At 36.6% G+C, this 12,305-nt stretch overlaps 2 protein-coding genes across 52 annotated transcripts in view; one reads left to right on the top strand and one right to left on the bottom strand.

The window, feature by feature from the left end:
- madd (MAP-kinase activating death domain) overlaps window positions 1–2,492 on the top strand; it is a 73,848-nt gene extending 71,356 nt beyond the window's left edge. For all 50 annotated transcript variants that reach the window (XM_017703583.2, XM_017703611.2, XM_037534490.1 and 47 more), the window contains 2 exons: window positions 532–578; window positions 670–2,492. In XM_017703583.2, coding sequence (XP_017559072.1) covers window positions 532–578; window positions 670–783 — 161 coding nt within the window. In that variant the 3' untranslated portion in view covers window positions 784–2,492. The remainder of the gene's footprint in view (window positions 1–531; window positions 579–669) is intronic.
- Window positions 2,493–4,860: 2,368 nt separating this feature from the next.
- The window catches only part of bbox1 (butyrobetaine (gamma), 2-oxoglutarate dioxygenase (gamma-butyrobetaine hydroxylase) 1), a 34,166-nt gene continuing 26,721 nt past the window's right edge, over window positions 4,861–12,305 (bottom strand). For both annotated transcript variants that reach the window (XM_017703579.2, XM_037534725.1), the window contains exons 7-8: window positions 9,800–9,966; window positions 4,861–7,310 (exon numbers count right to left, since the gene is read on the bottom strand). In XM_017703579.2, the coding sequence (XP_017559068.1) occupies window positions 7,153–7,310; window positions 9,800–9,966 (325 nt within the window). In that variant the 3' untranslated portion in view covers window positions 4,861–7,152. The remainder of the gene's footprint in view (window positions 7,311–9,799; window positions 9,967–12,305) is intronic.

Below are 12,305 nucleotides of genomic sequence, written 5' to 3'. Positions count from 1 at the left end.
TCTCTCTCTCTCTCTCTCTGTCTTGCTTGCTTTCTTTTTTGCTTGCTTTCCCTTTTGCTTTTTTGAGCTCTTACTCTCTCTTTTGCTGTCTCTCCCTCATTCTTGTTCTTCTGCTCCCACCCTGTATCCCTTGTTCTGTCTCTCTTGTGATTAAACATGCTCGCATGCTCTCGATTGTCTCTTCCTCATTCTCTTTCACGGTCACTCTGCTGCTCTTTTTCCATCTGTCTGACTCAAACTCTCCATCTGTTTTGCTCGCACTCTCACTTGCTCTCACTCTATCTCTCTGTCTTGCTCACTCTCTTTCTCACTCTCTCCTACTCTCTTACACTTCCTATCTCGTCTCTTGCGTTCTCTGGCTCTTTGTTGTCTCCCTCTCTTTCTTGCTCTGTATCTTTCGCATCACTTGTTAAATCTCTTATTTTGTCATTTTATTTTACTCGCTTTCTTCTCACTCCTTTTTTTGTTTGCTTTTTTTTCTTCCACTTCTTCCAAACTCTGTTGTTTTGTCTCTTGCACCTATGATTGCAGTTCCTGAAACTAAAGAAGTGGTGATCCACAAGTACAAGACTCCAATGGTAAGACAAATAAGCTAATGGTTTTTATAATGAAGGTTGTTTTCTAGTTTTAGAATAAAGTTAAAGTTTCTTGGAATTTTCTTTTTTTCAGGCACATCAGATCTGTTACTCCGTGCTCTGTCTCTTCTCCTACATGGCTGCAGTAAAGGGGAAGGAGGCAGAGGGCAAACCCAAGATGCTGTCCCCTCGCCCATTGCCCAGCTAGTGCACATTTCTGTGCTGTACTTTTTTTCAGCTCTGTCCTAGTCTTCTGTCACACCTACACCATACCATGTTCTCCAGGCTGTAGATCCAGGCCAGATTCAAGATCATCTGCTTCTGTACTACTGGCTTAAGCTTCACTGCCCTCTTTTGGACAACATTCCTTCTACTCATCAATCTTATCAGCTTGATCAATCTGCTTAACAGAGAAGTGAATACACCTTAACTGGCCCTTTTTTCAAACTTTGGTCCTCCACCTTTCAGTTGATTCCCTTTGTCCATGACTATACATCTTCATCCATTCGCCACAGATCCTGTAAGCATGCCCACAGCAGACCTCTCTTCAACTGCAATTGATCACCATCCTTGTTATCAGGCCTCCAGTGAGCTGCATCTTTCCTACATGGCTGAGCTGCTGTCCCCACCTCTTGCATGTGGTCAGAGGTGTCTGCTTGCATGTGGGTCCAGTGCACATCTGCAAACTGGCATTTGCATCCCCAGATCATTTCCCAACAAGCTCTCCGGGTCCCACTTCCTAAATTCATCTTCATGTCTTTGAATCCAGAGACTGTGATAAATTATTATATGTGCTCAGTGGTACCGTAACCTCCAGTTTCCCCTGTCTAAGGTTGATGAAGCGTTTAAAACACTCCATCTGCAAGGCTATGACATGTTATCCCCAAACAAGCCAACAGGGAGCACCAGTTTTAAGCATTTCATTCAGCCTTCCCTACCCGCTCTTAGTGGTCCAAGATATGTGTAGCTCTTTAGCTTTGCTCTGAGCCTACTGTACTAGTTCTACTGTAAAAGCTCCGTTTGTGAACAGCTGTGATATTGCATGTCGCTGTAAGGAGAAAAAAAAAGCAAAAAACAAACAAAAAAAAAATACACTGTACATTTCACTGGAGCAATGTTCTAAAAAAGTTCTAAAAACAAACTGTGGTTTGTTGAGTAGATGTGCAATACTATCTGTAGTGGGTATCGAGAACATGCCCTGTAATGAGAACTGTTCTCCACCGTCCCCTGTCAGAGTGAAGGCTGAGGGGCTGGATGTGATCAACACAATAACAGAAAGAGGCATTATTGAGTGTGTGAAAGCTGAAAAACAGCTGTGTTTGGAGATCTCTTGTATTCACATGTAGGTCTGTAAGTCTACTGATGTCCAATCACTGTTTGAGCGAATCTAAATACTACATAATTTGGAGAAACATCCCATTTGAACTGTCCATTTCCTGCTTGTGTGTGTGTGTGTCTGTCTGTACTCACAGAGGAGACTGTGTTTCACAGCATCTCTGATATATGTTTTAAAGTCCTTTTACGTGTTATGATTTTAAACAAATGTCCATTCATGAGTGTGTATGTTGGTGTGCATTCCCTCAAAGAGCAATCATTTTAGATGGTTATTAATAAGGCCCACAGTCTGTAGGCTTTAGTTGTAAATAGCACAAGACAAGATAAGCCACTTCAAAGAGTCTCCAAAGACGGGTGTTTTGATTTGGTGAGTGCTGAGTGACCGCCGTCCTAACAGACCATTCAGCGTCTGCGCTAGTTTGGCCTTTCATTCTGTTCCTCTCAGAGCTCAGAGCAAGAGGGGAAAGGAGGAGGAAGAGAGAAAGAGAGACGTTTGGATGTAAATATTTCAGTGTTTAAAAAGTATTTATAGAACCTGTACAGCTTTGGCAATATGACAATAAAGATGTTCAACCCAAATGACTCTGAACTGGTTTGTGTGCATTTTATAAGATGGGCTATTAAGTGCTGATGTAGTGAAGTATGCTGATTTTCTGCTGGAGATTAAAGGAATGGTTTGTAGAATAATCAAACCTACCTCATTTTCTTCTTACACCACACAGTAAATTGACCAAGACCTGTTTGGTGTCTGAAGTTTGCTTTTTTAGGTTTGCCCTAATAGAAATAATAGAAATATGTAGCTGTTTCGATGGACTTTCTGCTCAAATCTAAGGAAGTAAACTGAAAATATAGTCTAAACTCAAGATAAAATGTGTTTTTGCTGTGCACAGCTTGTTCCCATCAAACTGACCTGTAGCTATAAAAAATTCTTTACTGATTTAAAAAGTTAACTTTACTACTACTACTACAATTAATAATAATAATATTCACCCCTTCAGAACAGCCTTAAGAAAACACTTGCCATATAGAGCTGCCTGAGCCTTTCCGTTTATTTATTTTTTAAAAATACTTCTCTCTCTGTATGTGCTTCACCATGCCGTTTGTGCTTGTAACAGGCAATAAAAGGAAAATGTCACATGATGCTGAATTTATGTAGGGTTTATTTCAGGCATTGGAACCATTCATGGAAATGCAACAGCAAAATATTTTGTCGACGTTCATAAAATAGTGCTGACAGTTTCCGTTTCCGTAGCCTACATCGACAACGTTGCTTTAGTTTGGCAGATCTAAGTGTGGGGTCTGAGAGAAATGATGTAAATTCGGGTTGGGCGATATGGCATCATGGTTCAAGAGATTCTGACGATACACAATGTGCATCACAGTTTTCCGTCATTCTGAGGTTTCACAAGTTAGCAAGGACTGGTGAATTAAAGCGCCGTGCCTAAGAACACCCTTCCCATGATAAAAATCACAGTAACGCACAGCATCAAGCGACTTATTGTTTTTATAAAACAGCGGCCAACATAAAATATGATAAAATACACAACTTTACAGAAGATAATGTTAGTTATCATTAATAATAATCGATGTATGTATTCCGCCAAAAAATGTAGTTCCCCCAGAGTATGGTATCGTTGCCAAGCAACCGCGGACCGCTGAATGAGGAGAACGTTCGGTCGCCCGTCGCTGTATCCTGCGGTCATTTCATTTTTCTAAATATTTTATGGTATAAGAACGAATGTATGATAAGACAGCACTGTTTAATGCATAAAACATTTGCTTTATAAGTACTTTTTGGTCACCAGATTACCACAGCGAGTCTTTTTAGCGCTAATCTACCGGCGCCCTTTTGTCGTGCTGGGCTTGAATGTCAAATGGCTCCTTGCTCACTACAAAGTGCACTACGTAGGTAGCAATTGAAATACTGGATCCTACACCCAACAGTACAAAATACGTCTAGGAAATACTCATTTGGGACTCAGCCACGTCTATATTTAATAAATAGTGCACTATTTGGCTGTAGAGGCTAGAATTTCTAAATTTTAATACCACGCTATTTAGGGAGTACGGAGCCGTTTGGGATTCAGCCTGGGTTAGACGCGACTTCTGACTGGAACACGAACATTTGATGCGCGTAATCCATTCAAGTAAAATTTTTTAGACTTTTATGCTGCCGTTTTTCAGTTAATCATGCCGTACATACTTTAAGTCTGTTTAGGCGGTTAGCTATAATTTAGCCTGTTAGCTAGCTGACCACTCTAGTTCTAGTTAAGAAGTCACCAGTCCCTCAGTTTAAACAAAACACGGCTTCTTCATCAGTATTCTCGGCGGTGCATGCGAGCATTTTATCATGCATATTATTCTATTATTATTCTAACAGCTAACGGCTTTTTCGTGCTGCGGCGCAGTAATACACAGTTCAGTTGATGCGAGGCGGTCATAGGAGTGGGATATCATGGAGTTTACAACGTCTTTGAAGCGGCTCAGTTCATCAGATTTTAGGACCGGTGTTTATAAAGGTGTTGATTTATGCTTCCAAACTGTAGAGCTTCATTCCACAAGACCTACAGCCAAGCAGCTTTAACCACATTGTTACTTTAACCTTTCTTTATTGTTGTTTAGTTGTATTTATTATCATTTAATGGTTTATTTTATTGTATTTGAGCCACAATTCACTGTTTTCCCCTTTCATTACGTTATATTAATATAAAATAGCTACTTTTTAGTATACTATTTTGTTGCTACTTTACATTTTCCTTTTTCTTTTTTCTTTTCCTTTTTCTTTTCTATTTCTATTTTCTGTTTCTTATGCTGGTCTTATTTGCCTTCCTCCTTTTAAAGCACTTTGAGCTGCATTTTAATATAAGCTGTAATTTTAAAGTTTATTGTTACTATTTTGTTTAAACTGACAAAAAACCCACTAATGCCACATTTGAAAAATACCAACAAGAACAATACAATTTTTTTTTATTCAGTCTTTCACAGATTGTAATGCAGTAAGTCCAGTCAAACAGTCCTAATTATGTCCTCTTTATAATGTTATGCTCGGTTGGTCAATGGGCCTCATTCACCAACCAATCTTAAGCAGAAAGTTCTTCTCGAGGCCCAGTGCTCTTCTGTACTGATGATATCTACAATATATGTTACAACATGTATTAATCCTGATAATTAAAAGTACAGTCATATTGCCCACCCAGTGCACAGTTGAGTGTTAGCAAACCATTCCTCTATTAACTCAGTATTGCAATAATTTCTACTGACCGTAATGACTGCAACCCTAAGTTACACACATACATCCACTTTGATTTGAAAAGATTTATTTCAATAAAGTGTAAATACAGTGTTAGTACGTCTTGCAGATTTCACCCTGAACAGTTGTAAATCTGGGTTAGTGCTCTGGGATATGCTGGCTGTACCAGTTTTGGTGTTACTCAAAAACAGATTTTCAGTTCTGGTGGTATTGAGAGTAGCAAAATACAAAATAACCAGTAAGGTTCATTTTTAAAAGGTGATTTTCTGTATGTCCACAATTATCGTGTAGGGTTCCCTTTGGTATCATATTACAAGATATAATAATCAAAAAAAGCTATGCCAGGTTTGCCCAGTTGGCCTGGGTTCAATAGCTACATCAATGCAGACGTCAAATATCACCAAATACTCAGATTCTCTAATTTACTGGGAAAACATCATTATATTCAAATGTATCACCCAGCACTGTGTAATCTGTGTATACAGTTGAAAGTCCCTTTGTTTTCCTTAAGCATTATAGGACAATTTACTCACTCTGTTCTGCTTCACTACTGCAAGAAAAAAGAAAAAAGTTAAGACACCAAGTTAAACAGATATCGAGGGGAGTATGCATTGACTGTGCCCAAGGTAAACACATTATTTTTGCTAGTTACATACAGTACTTGCCATACTAATGAAACCATAAAATGTTTCTCTTTCTCTGAGAAGAAAGAGAAAAACTACCCTTTTGACCTAAAGATCAAGAGTAGCTTCAGCTCCACAGTTTTTAAAACACATAGTTACCATGTTTATGCATTGCAGTTGCAGAATTTCAAGCTAAGACTAAATTCATTTTTTTAGAATAAAGTTTCAGGCTAAGCTGTGTAAGAAACGGCCCATTTTTCAAGCTAAAGCCCACAAGTTTAAAGTCAGCTGTTTTGCTAAATAAAACCCTGACTATACTGTCATTTCTTTAAAAGCTATGACATCATTTAAATTAATAATTTACAACATACAGATAAATCATTATACATATGAAATGTCCAGGACACAAAAATAATCGCTTGGCACTTTAGTGATGCTATTCAGATCATCTGAGATTAAGAGCAAGACTGGGAAGGGGATCACAGACATAAAATAAAACCAAACTCAGTGGGAATTAGCAATAGGTCATTGATAGGTGCACTAAAACTGTATTAATGTATGAAGTATTTAAACGTCAAACAGTGTATTAAAATGTAATACAAGGCTAGAACTTCCAGCATAAAAACAGGCACAAAGAAGATCTTTACAGTCTAGTAGAAAAACTCCAATAAGCTACAGGTTATAGACAGGCCATATATAACATTTTGTTATCAAAAATGGAAATGTAGTGAAAATACTGCTGACCAGTGAGTTTTACCAAGATAACAATGTTATGTGGATGGTAAAAAGTTTAAGATTCTACCAAGAGGAAATGGCACTGTATCAGGGTTTTGTAATTCAGAATTTGGGTATTTTACTGGAGCTTAGGTAGTGGACCGCAAATAAAGAATCAAAATTCTGTCTACCAAATATTTTTCTGACTAAGATATTACTCTGATTAAGATATCACTCACGTTGTTAACAAATTCCCAAAATCCATTTCTGAGTGTGCTGGTGCTTTTGGCTCTGAGAGGAAAGATCTACTGGCTGAGAACATTAAAATACAGATAAAGAAGACTGGCAGAAACTAAACAAACCTTAGCAGATTTGCTATGATGAAGTCCTGTAAGAATGCTAGTATCACTGGGAGAGGCCAAGATCTTATTGACTTCTCAAGTGAAAACCAGTGAATGTCCATATGTCCATGTGAGGCCACTTCACAATTACAGACTCTTGTGCTGAGCAGACATTTTTGTTCTCAGGTGAGAGGTTTTCTGAGGTGAAGGGTTGTCACTAAAAGTGCCATAAAGAGATGTTAGCCCAGTACAGCTTAATGTCTCAGCTTTAAGCGTAGACACCTACTGACCCATTATCTCTGCCTCAGAGGAGTTTAACTGTCTCCATGAACTGCCTTGCGGAGGATCCGGAGACGGGACATGACTTCATCCCAGTCCAGGTACGCACCCTCCAGGTGTCTCAGGCTGCTGTGGGACACGTAGCGCTTACGGCCATGTAGCAGACGCCAGTTATCAAAGGTCACAAGGTCACCTGCACAGAACAGACAATGCAGGTTTGGTTCTATGACATCACATATTTTGACACATTTTGACTGCTGAAAAATAATATTGTAAATCCTCAGATCAAGTTAAGCTAACAATATTTAACTGAATGTTTTGGACCATTTCTATTCCAATTTTGAGACAGTGTAGATGACAGCTGGTAATTATTAAAAAAAAGACAAAAAATAAGGTTTTGTTCCACCAGCAACGATTGATATATCGGCAGATTTTGCCAGTAATAATACAGCCATCAGCTTGCCAATAATGACCTTCCCCTTTTCTCTTTTTTGGTTTTGTGTTTGGTTTTGAAACCTTCCTTTAAATTCCTGTAAAATTATGTGTAAATTGTTTTAAGCTTTTTCAACTTGTGCATATTAGCGACACCTGGTGGCCAACAAGAGCAAACAGCAGGACTAAAGCACTGCAGTTACAGTTCTGCTATTTTAGAGCAAAACAGTTCAAAACATGTCCGTTCAAGTGATATAAAAATAAGATTTCTAACACAATTAAGCCAAGTAATATCAATATGTTACAAAAAAATCTTCACCTAATAAGGTACATTGCGTATTACAACTGGTATTTATAACACATTTCCTGCGCAACTCATGCATAACCTTATTCACATGCAACCTAGCTCTAGTCCTTCACCTGTTTTTCATAGGCAATGTTCCACAGCTGCAAGGGTAACATCACAAGCGACTTGTCACAGCAATACAGGTTGGTAAATTTGTAGACTGTTAAATACAAAAACATGTAAAATGTGTCCTAATTTCAGGATTATAAAACTATGTTCTAACACACAGTTTGATAGCACTTTACAATAATAAGTGGGTAACGATATGGTAATATTATGGTTACAGGTTATATTTACCTAAAACATACATGCTAATAAATTACATGGTTAAATACTAAATAATAAGTAACTGTAACTGTAACAAGGCAAAACAAAATTAATGGTAAGAAGTTGTACTAACCTAAAAAATACATTTTCTGTTACTAAATAATAAGTCAAAATAAGTTTTTTTTCCCCCATCACTGAACAAATTTCTGAGTTTTATAAGTACAGTATTCAACAGGTAAGTAACACAAAAGGAGCATGCGGTGTACTTCCAGCCCTGATTCTGTATAATTTCAGTACATTTACTTCATCTGTTCCTGGGTAACAGCCTTTTTGTAGGTGGGCCTATATATAAAAGTGATAGAACAACCCTGGGTGATTAGAACGCCCTAACTGAAATGATTTTAGCACCTGTTCTGAGAAACAATACAGAAAGAAGGTTACGTTACAGCTCCAATATAATTACTTTTACTGAAATTACAGTCTGTACCTATGTCTGTCCGTCATACTGCCCCTGACTATTTAAAGATATAAGAGATTCAAAACAAGCTAAAAACAAGTTAATTAGCATTTTACAGCAGTAATCCACACAACTTTAGCATAACTACTTTACTGTTTTTGGGTAATAACCATACTGTTATGTTGATTAAGCAGATTTTATGCTGTAAGACTTTGACACCTTATTCCTATAAATGTAAATAATGCTGCAGTGACTGTAACTACTTTTCATCAACTGGAAAATTAACATTTTATTTCTGAGTAATTAGTTTCTTTTTTGCATTATTTTACCATTTATTACCAACTTTTTACTGTTTCAATTAATAACTCAGTCTCTAGTAGCAACTAGAAAATTAACATGTCATTTTTAGGTTATTAAAACATAATGTAAAATTACCATATCATTACCCCTGTATTACCAGTCTGTAGAGTGCTATCAAACTTTCTATGAAGAAAATAAAAAATAAGAGGCAAAGGTGCAAATAATTAATAACACCCCTAGTGCTACAATAGTTATATTAAGACTATGTTTGCTGTTCATCTGAGGTTGAAAAAACTGACAACAGCCATCTCTTAAAACATCACACTTGACAAGATTTATCAGAATATATAGATTTATCACAATATATATTACACATACACATAAGAGTTCGTCACAACATATCACATATATATTGTAGATATGGGTGAATATATAATAAATAATAAATATACATATTTTTTTTCTTCCCAATGAGAATCAACCAGGAATCATATGTCTGGTAAGAGACAATAACTAGCAACTATCCGAAAGGAAAAGGCTGAAAGTCCTTCTTCAAACTCTAGTTTAGCAGCTATTACTGTCCATGCTACTCTGTTTGCCAATAAGCGCTGGCCTCTCTACTTGCACAAATGGCAAAATGGACCAAAGCTTTTACATATGTTTAAGTCAATAACAAAAACAACACTGTGACAGATCATGCATAACAAAGTCTTCAGCCAAGTTCAGTATCTGTTACTGATTTGGAAGTAAGTATGAAGTAAGTCCAAGGGGCAATAAAACTCAAGTCGTGCACTGTGCTGAAATGTCAGGCAGGTAGAGAAGAGAGTTAGCTGGAAAGCTCTGAATGAGGCCGACTTGTTAGTCAGGCCGTTACACTAACCTGGCTCCATCCTGTAGGTGACCACATTTTCTGGCTGGTCCATTAGCTCCACAAAGGTCTTCAGGGAGCTGTAGAACGACTGGACCTGGTCCAGTGGCAGATCCAGGACAGAGTCTCGTGTAGCATTATTATAGTTTATTCTCACCACTCTGCCCTCGTTGTCCACACTGGAAACAGAGAGAGATAAACCATAATAATCCCTCACTTATGAACATATAAACGGGGCGAACAAAAGATGGCGCTCTTTTCACATAAACGCAGCTGGTGACTGGCTACAGAGCAAATGTCAGCATGCAGATTTGCGCGTTACATAATCAAATCAGTCACTTTCTTTTGTAAGGCATGTGGTTTAAATATGGTATTTAATTTATGCTTATGAAACACTAGAATGGTGTTTTCTGTGCAGATAACAAGTTCAACAAATTAACAGTGTCCTAAAAGCCCATAAAGAGTTGATACTGTGCATAGTCACACTGTGTATATATAAAAAAGTCAATATGCAGAAATTGTAAAGGTGTATTCTGGGCCAGCACAGTGTGGATGAAACATTGCAATGAAACTATAGATATTGTGAGTGTGAGTATTTTGCATTATAGGGTAACTTGTATGAAGAGGCACCCCAGGGCTACATGCACCCCCTCTTATTTTCCCTCTTGATAAAATGATGGGGCCAAATCCAGATAAACTTGATGCACTTACTAAATTCCAGTAGTTTAGTTTATTCTGAAATTTTACTTGGATCACTGCATTCCTGGGATTTATTCCCTTGGAATTTTTTGGGGGCCTATTGTTCTAATAGCGATGTATGCACTAACACAATGTTATAAACAGTTATTAAACTGTTGTTAAAAATATATGATTATAGGGATTTGCGGAGAGAGCAGTACATTTGGTTTTCAGAGATTATTATTCTCCTGAAGTGAAAACGTGAAGTTTGAGTCTTTTAGCATATTGCCAAAAATATGGCTAGTTAGCTATAGCAACTCTTTCTAGGATCAGGTGACATTTTTAACCATTTTGCTTAAGATGAATTTGTGAGTTTTGCAGCACATGTACACCTGATCTGTCCTGTCATGTCTAATAAACATTTACTGTAACCAATTAAATGTTGAATGCTACTGTTCTGTTTACATTGTATGTATGTATATATATATATATATATATATATATATATATATATACATACATACATACATACATACATACATATATAATTGTATATGTATCTAGTGCATGTTAAACTCATGTTGCCCTTCATTTTCCCATACTACCTAGAGGCAAGTCCTTGATGTAATATAATGTTTTGAGCAAATAATATTGCAGGTCATTCTTGACCTTGTTATATCAATATAACATTGTATATAGTATCGTATATAGATCGTGAAAGGTTATATGTATATGGATGTAACATTATTATTATTATTATTATTAATACTAATAATATATTTTTTTACTGAACATCTGGACGCATCCACACCCACACAAACTCATCTGGATCTGATGGTAGTCAAAATGCATCAAGCACAATAAAGCATTTAGGGCCAGATTTGGAAAATTCTGGTTGGCTTTTACACAGTTCACATATATATATATATATATATATATATATATATATATATATATATATATATATATATATAAATATATAAAACATTCTATGTGAACTGTGTAAAAGCCAACCAAAATCAGCAAGTTAATTAGATAATGCACATTGATATCCAACTCTTTGCAAAATCTAAAAAAATCTGTGCCAAGTTTAAAAAAAAAGACAGAATACTGAGTAATAGAATTGCAGCAACAATGAAAAAAGGAAACAATGGTGAAGAAATCACAATATAGTTAATAGTGAAGGTGAATTCAGAGTCAAAAGCGGTGCTGAAAAAGGAAAGAAAAAAGAAAATGTGAAGGAAAAATCTTTTACGTAGGACAAAAAAAACCTCATGATTGTGCTTATTTTACATTACTTTTTTTTATCATGAGCAAAATGACGTCTCTCTTTGATCTCTATCTGTTTTTTTATATCACCTGACTGGCTAAGGCATGTTCGAAGCCACTGTAAAGTGCTCAATACTGAATCCTTCTCAAGCAAGACAACTTCCTATTCATATACTCCTAAGACTGCAGCTGCAATGCAGTTCAACAGATTAAAATGCAGCCAATAAATATATTTGTTCCTTAATGGATTACGTGTATGTGATTAATATGTTGACTTACATCTGTGAGCAAACTATAGAACCCTAGAGAAAAGATGATTTAAATAATTAATTAAATCATTGGCATTTAAGCAATCCTTGTTTATTAATCAGATAATCTGTTACTGCTATACTATTTGCTTCTAACATCACAGTAAATTTGGACGTCTGGCCCTTTGATTGTGATTTGTTAGCATGTAGCCTTCAGTGGCATCATTATTTCAAAGGCCAAAACTGTAGTAATGATTAACAAATGATATCTTGTGCAGCTGTAGTGTATTCTGCTATGTGTTCACGTGTGTGTATATAGATAA

This window comes from Pygocentrus nattereri, chromosome 25 (assembly GCF_015220715.1).
Source record: "Pygocentrus nattereri isolate fPygNat1 chromosome 25, fPygNat1.pri, whole genome shotgun sequence".
Taxonomy (NCBI): Eukaryota; Metazoa; Chordata; class Actinopteri; order Characiformes; family Serrasalmidae; genus Pygocentrus; species Pygocentrus nattereri.
The sequence above is the reverse complement of the archived record's forward strand: the minus strand, read 5'-3'. Positions and strand labels throughout refer to the sequence as shown.